The sequence below is a fragment of the Centruroides vittatus genome, unplaced genomic scaffold (genome assembly GCF_030686945.1).
Source record: "Centruroides vittatus isolate TY-2023 unplaced genomic scaffold, ASM3068694v2 contig_93, whole genome shotgun sequence".
Lineage (NCBI taxonomy): Eukaryota > Metazoa > Arthropoda > Arachnida > Scorpiones > Buthidae > Centruroides > Centruroides vittatus.
In genome coordinates, this window is record NW_027122616.1 from 770,304 (window position 1) to 794,425 (window position 24,122).

Sequence of the window (24,122 nt, forward strand, 5' to 3'; positions counted from 1 at the left end):
CGAATAAAAATTGTTCCTACCATTCAATTGTATCAGAACCAAGAAAATAAAAGTGATTCCCCAATCAGTTTATTATGTTAACTGTGCCAGATTCTGTATATTTGTAGAGTACATAATAAATGTGTTACTTGTGCTATAAATAACTGAAGAATTGTGTAAAAATTGACGACAAGTTTATTACCAGCAATTTGGCTATTATTTTCACTATATTAATAATACAACTAATAAATCGTATAATTAGGCGATAATATTTGGCACTTTAAAAAGTTCACGAAACCTTACCGACTGTGAATAGATTTTATTTTAAGAAATCACTTTTATATTTTTAATTATACTAATAATATAATGTTTGTGGTTTCATCGGTAATAAGATCTTAAAAATATTTCTATTATTAATTATTACAAAATTGCACAACGAACAATTTTAAAGTAAATAATTGTTTATATATCGATTATTTTCTCATCTGATTTTTTAGAAATTCGCTTTGTATATAATTGAGGGGGAATATTTATCAAAATTTCTGTATTCTTTAAAAGTAAAATTCAGACTTATTGTCAGGAAAATTTCGCATGTAACTTGTCTTTTTCTGGAAGTAAAGCTGAAATCAAGGATTTTCATTTCAATAGGAACTTGTTAATTGAATTAAAATTTATCAGTACAATCAAGAAAAATAAGGAAATTAAAGGAAATTATTGTGAAATTAACTACTTATCAGTTTCTTATATCTCTAAGATTTCTTGCCATTTCCTCGAATATTTCATGCCTTATACATTTAAATTTGTTTTTTACTAAAAACAAACAACAATCAATAAGAATGAAAATTTCCACCTAGTTATAACTACTAATAATTTCCTATTTTAAATATTCGTTTCGAGCATAGTCACGACGTTAATTTAAAAAAATTTCTTACTTTATTAACAAATTCTCATTCGTAAATATTTTTATATATATTTATTTCTTTCGAAAACAATGAAAATACAAATTACATAATAAATAGATTTAACACAAACGATATCATGCATATATCGGAGGCGTGTCCTTCTGGTGTTTTACGTGAAATTCTCCAAAAAAATAAATAATAATAATATAACAAAAAAAGAATTCATATCGTTCATTTACTTTTTTTCGATTATAATCGCGGAGTCAGATTTCAAATGAATTTTTGTTGTCTTTAAGTCTACGGAATTTTATAAACATTTTGATATATTTAGGTGTGATGGAAGTATTAAAAATTTGAGCTATTTTCTGTCAATCACGTGGTCAGTAGTACTGTCATATAATGACACAATAAAGTTACTGTTTCACTTTGAGTGTTTAATGATTTTATCCACTCGGCAACCGGTGGGAGCTAAAAGGGTTAATTAAATTAAAATGTACTCTAAGTACTTAAAATCCGCGAATAAATCTTCGAAAGGCGAGAAAAACAATAGCAACACTTTCCGGTTACTGTAGTGTGATATTTAACTTCTACGATTGGCAGACTACAGATTACGTTGCATAAAACTATGTTTCTTATTGGCATTTTTCGATGCCTATTATTTTTATAGTAATATACACGTAGATATAGAATTATTACGTATCATTTCGAAAAGTGCCGAGCAAAACGAATATTAATCATGTTTCTGTCAACTTTTCAATTTTTTTTAAGTTTAGTTATTATTTGTCTTGTGTTGATTTATACACTAGTGAAGAAACGTAGGAACAGAAAACAGCGAGAAAATGATTCGAGTTTAATATCGCATGGAAAGACTTCATCTGTGTCTGGAAGTAAGTAAATGTTTGAAAGTTTTTATTATTTTTTTTTAAAGTATTATTACTTTAAGACGAATATCTTAAAAAAGACAAAGTTATAAAAGTATTTGATTTAAAGAATTTTATTCGAATAGCAATCGACGATATTATAAAGACGAAAACGAATTTCACTAATAAACATTTTTCGCTTATAATAAAAATTTACTTTTACTTTCCCGGCTCTATTATATACAACAGAAGGAAACTATGGCGTCACAAATTGACTTGACAAGATTTTCACACTTTTCGACTCAGAGCGGATTTTGGTTCGTTTTTCGTATGTACTGTACGGTCTTTAGTGTGTGTGTGGGTGTTTGTGTGGCATTTGTTCATTAAATAAAGCTAAATTATTGCTGTGGCAACCAAAATTTGTTTTTGCTTGTATAGCAAAATATTCTTATTCAAGAAATGGTAACATTAAAATCTATATTAATTTAATTTTATACCCCAGTTTGCATCGAATCTATACTACTAACGATTTAAATCAGGGAAAGATAAAGCTTAATTAATAACTCCAGTGTTTTAATCGAAAGTTTTTGGAATTTAGCACAATGGTTTGTGTGTATGGTGAATTTATGCTGTAAAATTTTGGTGGTTACAGGTCACGTGTGTGAAGAGATAAACCGTCGTGTCTTATATCTGGCATAATGAACTTAATGGTCGAACTTAGTAATAGTTTTATTCGTTGTTAGCATTTAAAATTTTTTTCAAGAAACTTATCTTTTCCTTCATAGAAAGCTTTTTGCCATTTAGGAAATACCGTTTATTAAAAAAAATAACATATCAGAACAGATGGCACCAAACGCAGTTTTTAATGTTGCTGGAAAAGTTAAGCAACTGGTTGCTTGAATTTTATCGTTCGGTTTAAATTTCTAATCTTAAGTCACGAGTTTCTTTTAGTAATTGCAATGCATCTGAGACTTATCTTTATAAAAGTATTTTTTATATTTTTATTTTTTAAAGTATTAATATTTTTAATATTTGAAGACAAAATTTGCCCAAGTAGGGATCACCTTTATTAGTTCTGCGTTCCAGACAATACATTTTCGGCGAACCACCTTTTTCTTAAAGCTACTAGCCGCCAAAACGCTAAAAAAGTCCTTTTAAAAACACAGAAATTATCCAATTAAAAATACAAAGATTTTTTAAAATTGGAACTGGTAATATACGAACGTCCTTGTTTCCATGTGTACCTTCCTGGGGTGTTTCCACTTTTTATCCACAAAAAAATGTGCCCAGGAAAGATGGCGGCTAGTAGGCTAGAAAGGAAGGTCGGTCGCCGAAAATGTATTTTCTGGAACGCAGAACTATTAAAGGTAATCCCTACTTGGTCAGATTTTTCTTCAAATATTAAAAATAAAAAAAACCATCGGACGAAAAATTATTAAGTATTAATATTATTAGTCTTGTTTTCTTAGGATTAAAACCAATTATTATTGGTTATAGTATAGAGATTTGACACGTGTTTTCATACTTGAAAATACGAAATGTTTCTTCTGATATATGATATTTCTGTTGATTTCATGACAGGAAACAGGATATTAGACTTATTTAAACTACAAGCTGTATTTGATTTTTCAATCGAGTTAATTTTTTTCATTTGATTAATGGTTTAACTATGTAGTTAAATTTTTCTATGTACTATTTTTTGCAATTAGTTATTTTTGTGATACTGTATTTAGACATTCGTTTCCAGATAATTTTCAGCATTGTTTAAATGTTACCAGTCATTATTCTCTTCTTTTAGGCTCGTTTTTTCAATTAACACATATGAAATGCTTTAAAGTGCAAAAGCAGCAGCACAAATTATTGTTTGAGAATTCTCCATTTTATCGACATCGTACGAACATGTTTCATTCTCACGATAAGCAGGTGATCGGCAGATATTTGTATGTACTGTACGTGTATGCTGGACAAGTAATAAACACTGCTAAATACCGAACATGTGGAGGCACTTTAATAAATTGTGTAACTCACTTGTCAGTTAATTGGTTTTTACTTTCTTTATTTTCTAATATTATTATTGTGCGCATTTGACGTAAATAAAGTAGAAATAAATTATAGGGATTTTAATTTGTACAAATCCGGGCATTCAAACTCCTACAAAATTTTCGCGCAATCTGTCAGTTTTTAAAGATTATTTTATTCTTAATATTTTTGTTTCATTTACATTACAGTGTTTTCGTAACGATATATTTACTATTAGAGTCTTAATATATTACCGCGAGGCAGTGCATCTTGTTATTTATATGGGATATAACATTCGTATGAGAATGAAACGGGCAACCATTCTTGTGGCAGCAACTTAAATTAACAAATAGAGAAACACGTTGTGATAATTAACGATTCTACTTATTTTAACGAAATTTTTCATATTATTAGAATTCACGAATTTTGACCGAGGCCGAAGTTTGAAATTCGACTTTGACCGGTATGTATAGGAAGTTGAATGCAATTTCCCAGTTAAGTGAAAGAGAATATTTCGCTTTGTAATAACGCAAAACATAGCGTGCGTTGACCCATGTTCGAAATACGGTGAAACTCGTGCAAATTTTTTTGAACACAAATTTTTTTTTCATTTTTTTTCGAAAAATTGACCAAATAGTTAATAGGGCATTATTCATAATGCCCGGTCATTATGAATACTCCTATCAACTAGTCGAGTAAAATGATAATTAGGGTTTCTTAAACGGGATTCTGGCATCCCGGTCGTCTTTTTAACTTAGGAAATATCCCGGAAAATCCTTCTTATTCCGGGAAATCGCGCAAATTTCTTAAAAATTCACATTTTTCTTATTTTATGTTAAAGTTGGGGGAATTTTGCAAATAGATAGTATAAGTAACTTATAAATAGTCAGAATTCATTTGTAGTTATTACTTTTAAACTTACTTATTAGTTTCTTTAAATTTTTGCTCGTTATAGAATGTCACACGTGGTCAATAATGAATACGTAGCTTATTTGTGGCATGACTCTCAAAATTTTTTACTTCTTAGAACCTGTAATATCTGGAATATTTGCGCTTACGCTGTTTTCATTTTTAACCATGCCCAGTAGCTTCAATAACTGTGTAACGCCAGATTGTACAAATTGGGCAAGGATACAAACGAGTACGAAGCTTGCAAGTATGAAGTTTTTCTTCATAAACCTGATTATTAAAGACCAACGGACTGCCGGATTATTTGGCTATAAGCTTGATGTTTCTATTAAAGCAGTTTAGGTAGACAAACCAAAAATACTAGAGAGCAGAATAAGTACTGCAATCTCAAAAACGAACTAGAAATCTTCCAGGCTACAGGTGAAAAACACATAACATGTCTCTTAAATGCATTAAAGTCGATTCCACTGTGGCCAACCTGCAACACTTACCGTGCCCCTAGATTTTGCCCTTTGTCTCCCGGTCAGCCATTCTGACCACGAGCAGTGTACTGCTGACACTCTCTGTACTAGAGCTCCAAATAAATTTGTTTTACCCGTTAAATTCTGTGGTTATTTCATCTAGAACCCCAAAGTGGTGAGTCGGACATGATCACAAAAACTTATTTACTCAATTCTGTGAGTAGTTAATTAGTTATATATTTCTGTCATGATGAAAAGCAAAGACTCCGTTGAGGTAGCACGTGTATCGATGAAAATTTCACCATTTTGGAGAAAGAACGCTAGAGTATGGTTCACACAGATTGAATCACTATTTGCTGTTTCTAATATCACAACAGAGGTTACGAAATACCATTATGTACTAGGTTCGCTTGACTGTGAAATAGCCGAATTAGTCGCCGATCTAATATTTCAACTGTTAACGAGCACGCCCTACACGGACCTAAAATCGCGATTAATCGACGAGTTCGAAGAATCCAAAAGTAGAAAGGCAAAAAATTACTTTTAGAAATCGAGCTAGGAGACAAAAAGCCCTCGGCACTACTAAGAGAAATGCGGGCACTGGCCGGTAAGCAAGTAACGGACGAATTTCTTAGAACGCTCTTTCTACAGAGGTTGCCTAACAACATGCATTCAGTTTTAGTGACCAAACAAGACAGTCTCCATATCTTGGCTGCTATGGCTGACAAAATTATGGAGATAACCAGTCCCAATTCAGACCTATGTTCAACCAGTGTTGCAACCGCACACCAGACAGATCGGCTCTCTCGTTTAGAGAAAGCTGTGTCAGAACTTGCTATTTTGATCCACGAGTTACGAGCACGTTCCCCCTCACGCTCAGAAAGACGACGACGTTCTTCCAGTCCGAATGTACCGGGTTATAATGTTTTTTGGTATCACTTTGGTATCACTAATGCCAAGAAGTGCACCCCCACCTTGTTTTTTTAAACGTGTCATCAAGGAAGCCTTGGGAAACGACTAAGCCCTGAGGCTTCCTTGCAACCCAAAGGGCCGGAAGAAAACATCCAATTGCTTATTTATTTTTGATACTACCACTGGTAGCAGATTCCTGGTAGACTCAGGGGCAGACATCTCTGTCTTACCTCCCACCACTCTAGAAAAACGACATATCAGAAATTGTCAACTCTACGCAGCTAATGGCTCCGTGATACCTACATATGGGGAGCGTTTCCTTAAACTTGATATTTGACTCTGACAAACGTTTTGCTGGCCATTCACATTAGCAGACGTACAGCACCCAATTATAGGAGCAGACTTTCTAAGTCATTTCGGCATTCTTGTGGATTTAAAGAATAGGTGCTTAAGAGATAATCTCACTCACCTGGCAACCCCAGGAACTACCACCATTACAAATCAGCAGACAGTGCTAATGGTATCACCTCAACAGAAGTATTCCAAGCTTCTCTTGGAGTTTCCAAACTCTTAAAGGAACAATCTACATATCAGCAAGTTAGTGACCATAATGTCTACCATACAATCGTCACGACAGGAGCTCCAGTCACCGCTAAGCCAAGACGACTTCCTCCTGATAAGCTCGCAGAGGCAAAGCTAAAATTCCAACAGATGATAGACATGGGAATATGCAGGCCCTCCAAACGTTGCTGGTCCAGCCCTCTACATCTTGTTCCAAAGAAGGACGGTTCATGGCGTCTTTGTGGGGACTACCGGGCCTTGAACGCTATCACTACCAGACAGGTACCCGATACCCCACCTTTAAGATTTCAATTGCCAACTCAGAGGCAAATCCAAATCGACCTGGTGCGGGCATTTCACCACATACCTGTGGCACCAGAGGACGTTCTAAAAACGGCTGTGATCACACCCTTTGGCTTATTTGTATTTTTAAAATTGCCATTTGGACTACACTACGCTGCCCAGTCATTTCAAAGATATATTCACAATATTTTACGTAAATTAGACTTTGTCTACTCGTACCTTGATTACCTTCTCGTCGCATCTCGTTCAGAGGAGGAGCACGTATTCGATTTAAGAACACTATTCACTAGACTCCACAGGCATGACATCAACACCAACCTGTAAAAGTGTGTTTTAGTGTGCAAGAGGTTTATTTCCTGGGCTATAACGTCTCCTAAGCAGGAATTGTTCCCCTGCCCGAACGAGTTCAAACCATCTGAAATTTTCCATGCCCGGATACTATAGAACAGCTCTGAAAATTTTTAGGGCTGGTCAACATTTATAGACGTTCACTTCCCAACACGGCACTTACGCAACAAGCTCTTTTTGATTTGTGCAAAGATACCAGGAAAAGAGATAAACAAAAAGTGCAATGGACCCCAGAGTCATTCGCAGCCTATGAACAACTTAAAGAACTAGCAGGTGCTTGCCTCTTGGCCCATCCCTCCACTGATCTTCCAATGATGTTGATGGTGGATGCATCAGACTTCGCAATAGGCCCAGCTATTCAACAAAAGAATAGTTCCATTGTCGAACCTCTAGGCTTATTTTTTAAAGCGCTAACCAAACCACAAGCTAACTATAGCACATACGACCGTGAACTTTTAGCGGCATATTCAGAAGTGCGGTACTTCCGTCACGTTTTAAAAGGCAGGAATTTAACGATATATACTGATTATAAGCCCCTAACCTATGCATTCCAGCAACGTTTAGATAAGGCATCCCCTTGCCAACTCCGTTATTTAGACTACATTGGCCAATTTACCACAGATATCCGGTACATACCAGGGAAGGATAACGTTGCTGCAGATGTCTGCTCAAGAATTAGCTCTATTTTTCTCCCAACAGGAATACCCCTGGAAGATATTGCCGCTGCACAAGCTGTGGACAAAGAGCTTGCTTAACTTCAACAATCACAAACATGTTCGCTGAAATTTCAAAAGGTTTGCCTCGATAACGGCATTGAAGTGGCATGCGATATCTCAACAGGCAACCACAGGCCTTATGTACCTGAACAGTACCACCGGCTAGTTTTTGACTCCCTACATGGGTTAGCACATCCGGGAATGAAAGGTTCAGTGGACCTGGTCAGCAAACGCTTTATTTGGCCATCAATAAAGAAAGATGTCAGATTGTGGGCTAAAACCTGCATTTCTTGTCTGTCAGTGAGTCAAAGTAGGAAGACATACTAACAGTGCAGTGGGGACCTACAGTCAAGTCGATCGCCGTTTTTTTCACATCAATGTGGATATAGTGGGTCCCTTGCCATTTTGCCAAGGCTTTACTTATCTAGTCACAATCATAGACAGATTTTCACGTTGGCCAGAAGCCACACCGGTGGCAGACATCTCAGCTGAGACTATAGCCAATGTAATCCTTTGTACATGGATTGCACGGTTTGGCATACCACGCATTATAACCACTGACAGGGGTGTCAGTTTGAATGCCAACTTTTTGCTGATCTCACCAAAGCCTTGGGAATTAGCCACATTAAAACGACAGCATACCATCCAGCTGCAAATGGGAAAATTGAACGGTAGCATCGTCAGCTAAAGTCCTCGCTGAGAGCTCAACTGACTTGCTAAACTCCCAACCATTTTCTTGGTGCTAAGATCCTATGTCACCTCAACTACAACACTACAGCAGTAGAGATCACGTACGGCGAACCCATTGCACTGCCTTCTGACCTTCTCGTTGACCATGAGTACTTCTGCCAACAACTTTCCTACCTTGATCTGCAGGTTGAAGGATCATATGAGGTCGATCCGCCGGGTCAGAGATGTCCACCACTCGTCTAAAAATATATTTTTACACCCTGAGTTGATGAATGCCTCGCACGTCTTCGTGCGCCATGATGCATCACGAAAACCATTACAACAATCTATGACGGCCCTTTCCATGTCTTACGACTCTCAGAGAAACACTTCGACTTAGATACACCTCGTGGGAAACAAACTGTTTCAATCGACCGTGTCAAACCCGCCTACTTTCTTAAAAATACAACCACTTCTCCGCCATCCTCCAACAGTGACAATGGACCTGTGGATAGAAATGACCACCCGCTGGATGAGACCACACAAGTCAAGGCATTTTGCCCACGGACAACTCGTTCTGGACGAACTGTACGTTTCCCTTCTAAGTTCCTGAGCGTTGTCACTGGAGAGGGAGTATGTGGCCAACCTGGCAACACTTACCGTGCCCCTAGATTTTGCCCTTTGTCTCCCGGTTAGCTATTCTGACCACGTGCATGGTACTGCTGACACTCTCTGTACTAGAGCTCCAAATAAATTTGTTTTACCCGTTAAATTCTGTGGTTATTTTATCTAGAACCCCAAACCACCCACATGAATTGAATCGGAAAGGGTATTCACGGTAGCAAGAATTTTTATTAGTTAAGTAAAAACCAAATCGATTAATTGGAGTATTGACCTTTTTTCCTTTTTAAAATTTTATTATAAAAATTAAAAATAATATTTTGTATTATGTTTTATTTAAAAAACAAAAATTACGTTATAAGTTAGAAGTTTGATATAAGTCCTTTTTTAAATTTATAACTGAATTGAAAGCATTTTTTTGTTTCTGTCATGGCGGTGATGGTGACTGTATCTGTTCCCGACTGACTCCTACCGGAGGGTAGCCGCCGGCATGCCGGCGATTGTTTAACGTTACAAGTTATTATTACCTGTGTTGAAGAACTACTGTGAATCAATAACTAGTGAAATTAAACAATCAGCGGCTTCATTCCGGGAAGAGTTAGTCGGGAGCACGATCAGTCGCGACCTCCACCGTAACGGTGCACATAGGTAAAATTTATCCAATTCAACTAATATTTGTCGATCTTCAATCTATCCATCTGCTGTTTCAAATTCTCTGTTCCTATTTTCTCTATTCTCAAACATATTAAATTATAAAATTAAAATTAAAAACAATGGGATCAGTTATTATTTAAAAAAAATATTTATTGAATAGAGATGTTCACCACTCGATTACCCACAGCGACTTATAGGCCTATATAAATGGTATAATTCTTACATTATTGATAGATGTAATTTTAAATATTATAAAACAGATACATTGTTTATTAACATCCCATATATTACGAAAATTTATGAGAAATATAAAAATTTTTTAAAAAATATTTTGTTGATTTAATAGGTGAACAAAAAATAGATTAAGTAATACTATTTATTTGATTAACTAAGAAAATTCTAAATATTTGAAGAATCCTTTGGAAATTGCATGAGTTGTTTACACGTACAGCCAAAAAATATTATACAGGTAAAACTGGAAGAAAACCGGAAACAAGATTAAAGGAACATGAGGCGGAAATTAGACTAGAACGAATCGAATCTCCATGGCATCAACATTGTAACATTACAAATTGTATTATTTATAGAAATAATATTAAAATACTGTATAAAACGGAAAATATTGTAAAAAGACGTATTATCGAACACTACTGCATCGTGAATTATGTAAATACAATTAATTTAAATACCACTTCTGCAGTCACGTGATTTTTCGATTCAATTTTAGTCACGTGGTCTCTAACAGACGCCATTTTTTATCTTAAAATTGTGAAATTTTTGGCTTTGCTTCAAAAATTGTTATTACATCTTTCTTTTCTTTATTTTTTCTACTTTTGAACTGTGTGAAATATTTTTATATTGACAAAAATGCTTTATTTGTGTCGAACTTAATGTAATTTGATACCTAAAACGCAAAAAATAAACATGTCAAATTTCAACTCGCTGTAATTTATCTCATGTTTCACCAATTGCCATCGGGTTTGTTTGAAAATACCGAAGAAATATGACTCTTTCAAGTGAAGTCAGTAGAAATTTCGTACTACTGCGAGAAAATTTGTCAATAGACCCCGCTTTACCCCCTACCGCGAAAGTCAATAAACATTAATTGTTTTATGACCCTATATTTCTAATGCTTCTTTCTGAGTTGTAAATCGACCAATTGACAAAGTTTTTATTTTTTTTCACTCAGAAGAATGTTGTATTTAAGAATTAACAGATATTTTTTTTACATTTTTACACATGAATTTTATTTTTAATTTTTTATGTGATATAGTCGTGTGTTAAAAATGTAAAATGGTAAAAAAAAATAATAATAAAATGGCGTTAATGTGTTCACTAGCGCCATTTTATTATTATTTTTTATACAGCGTATTACTAAGTCTGGCGTAAAATGTACGATTAATTCTATATTAGGATGGAAACGAACAGAATTAATCAATCTTAATAGTTAGTAACTACGCAAAGTGAAGCTAATGACGAAGGGGAGGAGATAAGGCCAGGAACACACATGCGTAAAATTCGGTGTAAAATCTAGCGTAAAACAGAAAGCGTAAAACTTTTTCTGAAATTTTGGCTGAAACAGAACTGAAAATAGTGTAGAGCATGTCTCTACTTTTTACGGCGTAAAATTTTTACGCCAAAATTCTTCCAATAAAGAGAAGTCTTTTCTGTGACGTCAAAGTAGACACGTGCTTTTTATTCTAACAATGGCGGCAATGAAGGTTAACCCTACAATTGTGACGGTCTCGAAAAAACAAAAAATAAATGAAATAGAGGAGTTTATTGAATCCATTCGACCACATCAGTGTCATGTATAAAGGCACTATATTTAAACAACGTTTATGGATGGCTATAGGTGCAAAATTTCAAACAACAGGTAGGTCTAGTAGAATTGATTTATAGGCTTAGTATTTAGATTACACGCACGTTCTTTATTTGAATTCGGAATACAACTGTATTAATTTAAGTTTTCTATATTATAGCAGAGAAAGCGGAAAAAAATGGAAGGTACAAAGAATAGATAAATGACAAGAAAAAATTAATAAAATTAGCACTGTTGGTAGCAGTGGTGTTTCCTATTCGATCAGAATTTTTACGTATGTGTGTTCTGGCATAAAAGCGTAAAACAGAATCTGAACTGAAAGCTGATTTCTGATTCAGTTTTCTGCCACACATTTTACGCATGTGTGTTCGTGGCCTAATGTGAACACATAAACTTAAAATCTATCTATGTTGAATACATCCGTTGTTTAGGGTGGTAACGGCGGAAAGTTTGGAAGGTTTGTATCCTTCGAGTAATTATTCATTTTATTATTCGGGATGGATTTGTCTGAAATCGAAGACGGATCTTTACCTCCTATAAATATGGAGTTTAGTGCTAATAACTCTCAAGTATCCATGGAAGTTACATTTTATAGTGTCGACGGATTATCTGGAGTGAGATGTAATTCCATGATGGCGGCGCGAGTTTCGGTTTCGAATTCCGAACGATTTTATAATAAAATCGTTTCGGATTTGAAATATTATAGTAAGTATTGATTTAACGCAACAGAAGTCCTTCGAAATGGGGGTTGAGCGTCGGGTTTACACCCCTACCTTGTATAAACATCTTGTAATGACAAAAACAGAAAATTCACCGGACGGCTCTAAAATGGATGACTTATGGAACGAAAAGAATAGTGATGTAGAAGGCAAAACGATTTTTATGGATAGAAGAAACAGAGGTAAAAGAGAAAATAAGAGGGAAAGAACGATGAAAAATGACTTAACAATAGGTACCTGGAATGTCAGAAGTTTATTTAAGGCTGGCCAATTTCAGGGTCTTCAGAGAGAACTAGAAAGATATAATATAGCAATTGCAGCTATTCAAGAAATACGTTGAAAAGACAGTGGTATGCTAAAAAGAGATAAATACTTAATAATTCATAGTAGCTGTGTAAATTGCCAATTTATGATTAAGAAAAAGCTGCAATATTCTATTCTAAATTATCAATGCATTAATGAAAGGATTTCCACTATACGTGTAAAGGGAAGATTTTTTAAGATCGTAATGATTAGTGTGCATGCACCAACAGAGAAAAAGGGGGAAGAGATAAAGGATGAATTTTATAGTCAGTTAGAGGAAGTCCTAGGAAGAGTTCCGAAACATGATGTTAAACTAATACTGGGGAACTGGAATGCTAAGGTAGGAAGGGAAGAAGTGTATCATGGAGTCATAGGAAGAAATAGCATTCATGAAAATAGTAATAAGAATGGTAAGCGAGTAGTGGACTTAGCTTCAGGGCATGATATGGTAGTTGCAACTACAGTGTTTCCTCATAAAAGAATACATTTGGGTACATGGATTTTACTGTTTCACTGGATGGTAATACTGTGAACTAAATACCATATATTTATCGATAGAAGACATGCTACGGATATTACAAAAGCAAGATCTTACAGAGGGGCAGATTGTAGTACAGATCACAACTTGGTGAGGGCCAACTATACGCAAAAAATATCAATCGAACCAAGAAGTGGAAGGGCAATAAGTGCTATAAGATATGAAGACGAATCTTTTAAGCAGAAAGAATTTAAAATTAAATATCAACAGGTGCTTGAACAAAACCTGATAAAGGCAAAGGAAAGGAGACAGAGACCGAGAAACATTGAAGAACGGTGGGAAGATATAAGATCAAGTGTCATCGCAACCGCAGCAGAAGTTCTTGGAAGTAGTAGGAAAAGAAGGAGATATAGTTGGTTTGATATGGTTTGAATGTAGTTTATAAAATTTTTTAAAAAATATTAGCAAAGAGGTTCGCAGTATACATGGAAAATAAAGTGGGAGATTATCATATGAAAAGTTTGTGGAGATGCATGCATTAGAAGAAAAAAAAATGCAAGGTTAAAGTTGATTCAAAATGAGTCTGAAAATAATATTGAAGACTTTAAAAAAAAGAGAAGGCTGGCATCTAAATTGTGTAGGAGAAAAAAGAAAGAATGGCTAAATGCAAAGCTAAAAGAAATGGAAGAAAATAGAAAAACTAATGAAATAAGAAAATTCTATATGTAGGTTAAAGAAGAGAAGAAAGGGTTTCAACTAAAAATTGGTTTCTGTAAAGGAAAAAGAGGAGAATTAGTTGTTAAGAAAAATGAAATTATAGATAGATAGGCTGAATATTTTGAAGTGGTATTAAACGAGGGAGTAGAATATATACAGGGTCAAACGGAAACAAAATTAGAGGGAGAAGCCTCGGAGATAGATTCTGAGGAAGAAGGAGAAGAATATGAAAATGGGGGATGTGAATATCCGAGTCCAATCGAATTGAGATGGGCAATAACAGCTCTAAAACACAACAAGGCTCCTGAAAAAGATGGAGTAGTATCAGAAATGTAAAAGCAACTGGTGTGAAATTGGAACTAGAGATAGGCAAGCTCGTTAAGAAAATCTGGAAAAGTGAACGGTTTCCACAAGGTTGGAATAGAGGAATAATATGCCCAATACACAAAAAAGAGAGAAACTAGATTGTGGCAACTACAGAACAATTACTTTACTGAATGTAGTTTATAAAATTTTTTTCAAAAATATTAGCAAAGGGGTTGGCAGTATACATGGACAATACAGTGGGAATTTATCAGTGCGGTTTTCGTAATAACAGATCAACTATAGATCAAATCTCCACAATAAGGTTAATTCTGGAGAAATGCTACGAGTATAATATTGAGATACACCAACTTTATATCGACTTTAAAAAGCATATGATAGTATTAGAAAAGAAAAAATTTGGGAGAGTCTCCAGGAATTGGAAATACTTGAAAAACTTATTAATTTAACAAAGTTAACTTTAGAGAAGACGGAAGACAGAGTTAAGATCCAGGGATATTTGTCAAGGGCATTTGCAATTAAGAAGGGGCTCAAACAGAGAGATGCAATTTCTACAGTTTTATTTAACTTGGTGTTAGAAGTGGTAATGAGAAACGTATATGAGGAAATGGATGTAAATGCAAGGGGTACGATATTTAAGAAACATTTACAGTGCTTAGCATTTGCGGATGATATAGTTATATTGGGGAGATCTAAAGAGGTAATCGAAGAGGCATTTAAAATAATGGAGGAAGTAACAATAGATAAAGGCCTAACAATTAATGACGAAAAAACAAAATATATGAAATTACTTAAAAAAGGTTGTCAGGAGCCAAGTGGTCAATTTCTACATATAAAGGACCATAAACTGAAACAGGTGAATAAATCTGAATACTTAGGAACTCAGCTAACAGAAAAGAACGAAATCGATGAAGAAATTAAGGCAAGAGTGACAGCAGGAAATAGAAGCTATTTTACTTTAAGACGAATTCTAACATCTAAAGAAATATCAAGATGCAGAAAAGTTAGAATTTATAAAACTATTATAAGACCGGTAATCATGTATGGCTCCGAGGCCTGGACACTGACAAGCAAGCAGGAAAAGCAGTTGTGACGATTTGAGAGGAAGATTTTGAGAATAATATATGGGCCAGTACAAAAGAGAGGAGAGTGGAAAATGAGAAGTAATAAAAAACTTGAAGATTTACATAAAAATTCTGATATTGTGACAAAAATCAAAAGAGGGAGATTTCGATAGATTGGGCCTCTGAAAAAAATGGATCCGGAAAGAAATGTGTCTCAAGTGTATAGAGAAAGACCAGAGGAAAAAAGTTGGAGAGGGAGACCACGAAAAAGACAGAATAAGGATGTAGAAGATCATTTGAGAATAATGGGTGTGAGCTGCTCGAGAAGGAAGGCTCAAAATAGAGGGGAATGGGTGAAAATCCTGGATGAGGCTAAGGTCCTGCAAGGACTATGAGGGCCAGAGAGAAGAAGAAGAAGAAGAAGAATCATGTGTTAGGCTTAACTCGATCACCTAATATAAAACTTGACATCGCTCAAAATATTCAATCCAGTAAAGTTAAAATGTCGCACGAGATTAACTATTGGTCACATAAATTTAAAATTTGGTATTGAAGGTAATACGCACGCGCAACTAAGATGCGAGTGCTGATTGACTAGTGTATGTTAAATGATCATTCCTCAACATATTGTTACCACTTTGTCCAACGAGGTGATAGCAGGATTAACAATAACCGGCCAATTTGATAAATTATATTAAATCATGAAATTTTTTACAATGCCCGATTTTGTTAGTGATTATTCATAATTATCAATAACGCCCGTATTAATCACTTGGTCATTAACATATACATCAATTAACCTGCAACACCTTAACGCATTATTTCCTGAACATCGTTTATTATGTAATTTAAAGCAATTTTAGAACAAAGGTAAAATGACACTACTTCAAGTCGCTGAAATTTTTCTCATCCGTTATGATGTAAAACGGGTTCGCAAGCCGTTGCTTCGAATCAATCAAAAACAACGTGCTTCTAGTTTACTGAAGTATTACAATAGAAGCAAACAGAATTTAGCAATTAAAATATATTTTACAACTTATAAAATATCCGATAATTATTCAAAAATATACATTTTGCATATTTCAACATGGTTAACGAAACTTATTTGTACAAGTGCTATACAATACTTTTAAAGCTTGTATGAATAAATCAAATATAACAAAATAAAAACAAAATAGTTTTGTGATATACGATACATAGTTATTGGGCAGAAATTCGAAATAACTGTAGGCCTATAAATTCCTACTGTCGGTTGATGTCTGACTGTCATTCCTTAATTACGAGAAAAGAATAAGAGATACGAACAACGAGACAAGTCATGAAAACCTTTGATACGGTCGGCCCTGAATAACTATACAAAAACCTTTGTTGAAAATTGGAACTCATGTTATTTCAATTCAAATATTTTTATCTGAAATGTATTAAATTGATAACCGGCACGACTGTAATATTAAAATACAAACTATGATGTACAGGGGAAAGCAACTACTAATTTGAGTTGAGGAAATACATTTTAAATGAAATAAATTAAAAATATGATTAAAAATTTTTGCTCGGCATTCTGACGATGTCGCAATAATAAATTGCTCGTTATCAACTTTAATTTTTATAACAGATATCAATTTTCCAGAAAATAATGACAATGGGCCGGAGTTGGAAATGAATCTTCCATCTATGTCTTTTCTACCAGTTTTGTGGAACATTGTATTTTCCCAACGGGACAAGCAATACCACAATTCACACATCGGAATATGTAAGTCATTAATACATTATTCGGTAATTTGACCGTTTATAAATACATAAATAGTTTTCATATCTTTTCAGTTATTTTAAATTTAATGACTGGACTCTTTATGCTCTTTCCAAACAAGAAAGTTGCCTGTATGAACATACTTGGATATAAATTATTTATTTTCTTACATCCAGAATCTGCAAAGGTAATTAAACATGCCTAATTATGTAATATATACATTACAAGTTGAAATATACAGCATTACGTTTTGCAGGAAGTGTTAAAAAGCAACAGTTTAATCAATAGGGATTCTACTTATGATTTCTTTAAGCCACTTCTCGGAGACAACAGTTTTTTTCTCAGGTAATATATTATTGATATTTGATTAAAATATCGTTGTTTACAGTTTTCTGAATTTAATTAAATAAAGTTCTGACGATAATTGGAGAAGAAGAAGAAAATATTTAGCTCCACATGGACATGTCTGGAATCTGAAAGATGATCAATATGTATTTATGGAGCATTCAAACGTCTTAGTTGAAAAACTCAAACAATTGCAGGAAAATGAAATATTCAATGTCTTGGAATGGATTAAATATTGCACACTCGATATAATTGCAGGTATTATTCTCTAATGTAAAATAGTTAATTAAGGATTATAAATATCAATTTGTTCATACATAAACGTTAAATAAAATATTTATTTTTTTCACTTATTGCTAATCGCACAGAACTATATTATAAATGAACTAATATAATAATATATATATATATATATATATTATTTTTTAAAATTTATTTCGATATATATGTCACTGCAAGAAAAGTAAGGTACTGAACTTTCCTGAACGAAACTAAGAATCGATGGGAGCAGGAATTCAAACAGTCTTTTCAAAACACACGTTTCACAGAAATTACGGGCTTAGTCGAGTGAAATTCTGACACACTGGACGACTTTTTTTCTGGTGTAGCTGCAATGTTTATTAACTCTGTCCCCGTCACGTGGCAATTGTTAGGACTTTGTTAGCGAATTTTGCACGACCAAACTGATTACTTTTCTATTACATCTAGTACTGTTTTCATTTAGTGAAATTACTCTGTTCTGCTGTGCCTTCCCGAAACAAAATATCATTTTCAAACGACTTTATTATTTATATAAAATATATAAATATTAATTTATTTATATGTAGACATAGCAGTAGGAGTTTCTCTACATTCTCAGACTAAGAACGATCAAGAATATGTGTCTGCATTACACAGGTATGGAAAATTTAGATCCAGATATATTCTTTTATTTTTCAGATAACACTTTTCAATGAAAAATCTATATTAAATAATATAATGTTAGTTTTTATCTGATTGTATTTTGAAAAGTTTATATAAAAAGTGACTATTAACTTTAATGTTTTTCATTTCTGTGTAGTTTCTTCGAAGTTGTTGATCGACTTCGAAGAAACTACACACGTCAAAAATGAGTAACTTTAACTCTTTAGTTTAAAAGAGAATTTTAAGTATTTTTTTAGACTTTTTATTTTTAAAAATTAGTATTTATCCATTTTTGTGTTTTTCTTCCGTTTTCTCAAGGAGGAGAAGTCTTTACGAAAGCGAAAACTTAACGTTTAAATATCCAATTAAAATACTAAACTATACAGTCCTGCAACCTATCTCAAATACAGTGGGTGATCGGTTAACGAACATAATACGTTCCAAGACTTTGTTCGCTATACGAATTGTTTGATATCCGATTATCGATTTACCATAGATTATTATGAGCATTTGATTAAATCGTTCGGGAGACGTTCTGGAAATTACATACTTTCTTACTACGTATATTTATATGTAATAATAAAAATTCATATATACACAATCTTGCATTTTTATCAGTCATGATTTTTCCGTTTCTGATGATTAAACAATCTGTCTAATGTCAATTGCTTTTCTCTTTTCTTTAGGATTTTTCACAATTGATTAATGGCATTGTCGTTGCAGAGATCACTAAGCCTATTAACATTAACCTGGTTCGGATGCCATTCTAAGACCGCTGTTCTGATATTCTTCCACTCTTTCAAAAGATCTTTAATAGTAGAAATTGCATTAATCCCCTTTTTCAGAAGAAATCATATCTTGCCGAGATTTTTGGTTATCTTTATTAAAAAGTCCTTGGCGTTCTTCTTTCGTCAGATACATTTCAGGTTCGATTATCACTCATTAATGTTTTTTTTTTTATTTCAGATGTGATTTTTGTTATTTTTTTAGATGCTTGAGTCTTCTTAATTATACTCTATGTTTCATAAAATTGAACTGCGCCTTAGTGTAAACCCGTTCGAGTCATACTGCCCAGCAACATCAAACATCCGCCCACTCTCTACCTTTGCTATTATACTCTCACCTTTCGGAAAAAAAAACTCACGCGAAACTTAACGAGTGCCCGCCTGATAGCCTCGCGAATACTGTAAAAGAATTTTTTTGTCAGAAAAATAAAAGGTTGGAATTACAAGGGAGAATTTCAAAGTTGGAAGGAATATTATCCGATCAGTTGAGCGTCAATGTCAACGTCTCCCGCGCTCCGAAAAAGTTTCAAATTGTTGCATAAAGACGACGAAAAACCAATCGGTATTCATTATTTTACGTCGCTTCTTTTTGTGTTTGTTCGTTGAGATGTTCGTTGATCGAACATAAAAATCTTTCGCGTTCGTTATCGCGATTTGTCCGTTAACCGATCAAGCATAGTATTTTTCTAAAATAAACTAATTTCAATATGAAATAACTGCAAAGTTTTCTCGCATTTTTGAACACAGAAATAAGAAAAGAACTTTTACACAAAATTTATGACTTAAAGTAAATTTTATATCGTTTAAGAAATATTTCAATTTTCACACGAAATATAATGTGTTAAATTTTATATGCATTTAATAGTTGACAGTACTTTATTTCTTATTTAAGCTCTAAATTTGCATTAATTATTTTTTGATATAAAAATTTATATTAAAATTTAGAATTTTGAAATATTTTCCCGAATGGCTACTGAATCCAATGTACTGGTTTTCCCCAATTTTTTTCATGAGTAAAATGGGAAAAAATTACAAGAGGGACATTGAAATAATTCATCGTTTCAACGAAAAGGTAAACTCAATTGTGAATGGTAATTTGATTTAAGTAATTAATAAATTAATTTAATGCGTAGGTCTTCAAGAGAAAAAAAGGAAATTACGTGAAGAAAATGCAAGAGCAACATTCCTTAGAAAAAGATGCACGACATGAACAGGAACCAAAGACAAAACAGCGTCTTATCGATTCACTGTTGGATCTTCATGTCAAACAAGGTTTAATGTCGGAAGACGACGTCATCAAAGATATGGGAGGCACTATTTTAGCGGTAAACATAATTTACTGAAGGTCTTATCAGGAAAAATCATGCATTTTAATGATATTATTTGTATTATTCTGAAGTAATATTTTTGTATACAACGTACTAAAATATGAGTAATTCCACAAACAGTTAACTCGGCAAGAAAAAATTATAATTAAAGTATTGCGTAGAACATATTTCAAAAATAATAATAATCACTTTCTTGTAATTATAAATTATATTTAAATTAAAATGTTCGTGAAATTATCACATTTCATTTATAATTAATTATTATAGTAAATAGTATTTGTAATTTCGGACTAATTTATAATTTTTTAATATCTAAAAATTTGTAGTTTTAAAATATAAATTTTATTCTTTTATATTTTTATTGTGTGAAATATCATAGGAAGAAAATTGGTATATAACACAAAAGGTTTATTAATTACTGTATATTTTCTCTATTTATATTCATGCGGGAAAGATATAATTTAAAAAAATTAAAAATCTTTATCTACCATAAATTTTTAAACATTGAGAAGCAGATTATTATGTACAATTAAGTAAGGCACGACTATTATTTTTCACCCCCGATTTCCTGCCTTAATTAACAGGAAATCGGAGGTGAAAAATAATAGTCGTACCTCACTTTTTCGACTTCATATCTCGTCCATATCGAATGCGGTTTTTGCTGTTGATTATGAAAAATAGTACTTTGTAAATTTGTAACTCTGTTCTGTGTGTTATTATCTGCTATCAAATTATTTTTTAGAGTATTAGTTAATTGAACTCCTTTTATAAACACGATTGACCCAAACTCGAAGCAAGTAATATCTGAGATGATGACCGAAAAATTTTGTAATCAGAATAATTCAAGTCCGTAATGACTGAATAACCGAAACAGTTTCGTTAAGCCGGGGCTAGTATTTATTTTTACATTGATGATAATCCACTTTTATCTTAATATAAGCAACTTTTTGAAACGAAAATATAGAATTTGTAAGTCGGGATGTTTTTTGTCATTGTGTAACTTTGTATCCAGTTTGGAAGCTTAAAACTTGTTTTTTAAATTTACTCGGTAGATGCTTCGCAATAACTTGCTGCAAGGAATGTGGTTGTAAATTGTAAAGTCGAATGACATCAATATGAAAGAGGAGCAGTATTTATGCATGCCATATGCTAATTTTACAAGTTTATTATACAGTATTTATTTTACTGCAAATGTAAACTATACAGAAAGTAATTTTACATTTCTTTTCAACGTATTTAATATCAGGGTTACGACTCAACCGCCCACGCTATGTCATGGACTCTTTATTTCCTGGGAAGATGCCACGAAATACAAGAAAAGATGTATCAAGAATTGCAAGAAATTTTCAAAGATGATTTGAACAGGGATATTACTGTCGATGACCTGAAGAAAATGACGTACTTAGAATGCGTAATTAAGGTAACTTTTCAATTTCTTTAAATACGCACAAAGGTTAGTTTTATATATTACAATTTTCAGGAGTCGATGAGAATCTATCCTCCTTTTCCTGTTATTGCAAGAAAAAATCCTTCGGAAATGAAAATAGGTAAATTTTTTATATCTTGTAATTTGTTTTCAAATAATAATATTTTATATTTATTATTGACTTGAAGCATTAAATCGTTGTTATTGAAATAGGTAATTACGTGTTGCCTGCACATTCGACTCTTGTCATAAGTATCTGTGGCATCCATCATAATCCTTCTGTTTACGAAAATCCGAAAGTGTTCGATCCAGACCGTTTCCTACCTGAAAACTATAAAAACCTTCATCCTTATGCATTTCTGGCATTTTCTGCCGGTCCACGAAATTGCATCGGTAAGTCATTAGTGAATAAGTACAAACACAAAAGAATTATTTTATTAAAATGATTTATTTATAGGATATAAATTTGCCATGATGACAATGAAAATTGTTTTGGCAAATGTTCTTCGAAATTTTAAAGTTTACTCTTTGGACTCTCAAGATAAGATTGTTACTTCTATGGAAGCTCTTTCGACCCCAATATCAGGTATAAGAATGTTTGTAGAAAAAAGATATATGCTGTAAGATACGAAATAACATGAACGTTGGGATAATTTTTATTACAAATATATATAAACATAGGCTTATATCATATAATCTAGATTCGTACATTTATAAACTGTATCGAAATAATTCTACCAATTACTGAACATTACTTATAAATTGTTATTCACATTTTTATAGATAAAAACGATGAGAATAAAGTGTATTTTGATTATTGTTATTAAATCTGCTTTACAATAATTCTATTTTTTGCTGTTTGTTGCGTTTTATTTATCACATTGATCGTCTTTCATATTTAATTTTACGTAAATTAAACTGTTGTTAACGATCTGTTGTTCGTATTTACCTGTATTGTATGAAATGGGCCGAAAATAGACGATTCACTTAATGATGTTTTGAATACAAAATATTTTATTTCATTTTAATGCTTTCTGATATGCTATAGAATAAAAAATTATACGAATCCAAATTTAATAAAGATATTTAAAATATTTGAATATCATGCACCTCTTATTAACACAGACACTATGATTATATGGCAGAAAGTTCGATAAACCCTACTCGCCTTTCATATAAACCCTTTCGGAACATCAAATGTATAAACAGATTTCATATTTTGTAGTTGAAAACTATAAGCCACAGTGAAAACAAAAATAAAAACTTTGATGTAACGAAGTGAAATTGAAAGCAGGGAACTTGTTTTATTTTCAAATTGTTTATATTGTTTTATGGGGTGAAATGTCTTAACTGAGATAAAAATAATTTCTGGAAGAAATGAAAAGAATGTAATCATCATTTTCATAGTTGCCCATGTTAGGCATTTAAGTTCATTACGGTTTCATTTCATTTTGTCTGAATTTGCCATTATCTCTTCGATTGATGAACCGTATTTCAGTGATATTCCGTAGAACAGTATCTGTGTACGGAAATCGACTACTTTCGTCAAGCTCTCTGAACAAACAACCTGCACTTGAACAAAAAACACCGAAACTTTGCTGTCTTATTTCAATCGAGGAAATTTTTAAAAATTATTAATTCTTTTTTGTCTGATACTTTGAAACATTCTTCGTCCTAATTTTTGATGATCTAAAATTAAATTTCATTATGCGTGTCTGATAGATATTTCGATGTAGAACTAAAAAATATATATTTTTAAAATATAAAGTTAGTAGTTTAAATTATTCGCGAATTTAGAAATGAGCTCGTTAGTTAAGTTTTTTTGACTTATAATATTTCACTTTACATAATTTTAGTCAAATAATATTTTCGTTTATGGTAAGTTTGGTAATTTTATAAGACAGTCAAACAAACATACCATTGTGGGAATTTATAGATTCACAATCATTTTCAATTACATCCCAAAACATCTTTAAATTTTTAAAAAATTTTGTGATAGGTGAGATAACGATGGTTGATTATAAAACGAAAATCGTCACAATGCCTGCAGTTTTTAATTATTTTTAATATTTGAAAAATCACGTGACTCTTGGTCCACATGAAAATTTCCTGTATACTTAATCGATTTATTTCGCCCTTAAGCTTTTCATATGTTGTCTTGATTTTCATCTATTAATAAACTCTCTTCTCGAGATTAACGAAAAACAGAACAGGAAATAAATAGACAGACAGGTAGACGACAGC

The 24,122-nt window shown here is 32.9% G+C and overlaps 1 protein-coding gene across 1 annotated transcript; it reads left to right on the top strand.

The window, feature by feature from the left end:
- The first annotated feature begins 1,610 nt into the window (after nucleotides 1-1,610).
- On the top strand, nucleotides 1,611-22,726 carry LOC136984822 (cytochrome P450 4C1-like). The gene is made up of 12 exons (XM_067281965.1): nucleotides 1,611-1,768; nucleotides 16,972-17,094; nucleotides 17,166-17,278; nucleotides 17,348-17,436; nucleotides 17,504-17,694; nucleotides 18,264-18,333; nucleotides 20,070-20,196; nucleotides 20,258-20,449; nucleotides 21,699-21,872; nucleotides 21,933-21,999; nucleotides 22,092-22,271; nucleotides 22,336-22,726. The coding sequence occupies exons 1-12, from the start codon at nucleotides 1,618-1,620 to the stop codon at nucleotides 22,500-22,502; spliced, it is 1,644 nt and encodes a 547-aa protein (XP_067138066.1). The 5' UTR covers nucleotides 1,611-1,617; the 3' UTR covers nucleotides 22,503-22,726.
- Nucleotides 22,727-24,122: the final 1,396 nt, after the last annotated feature.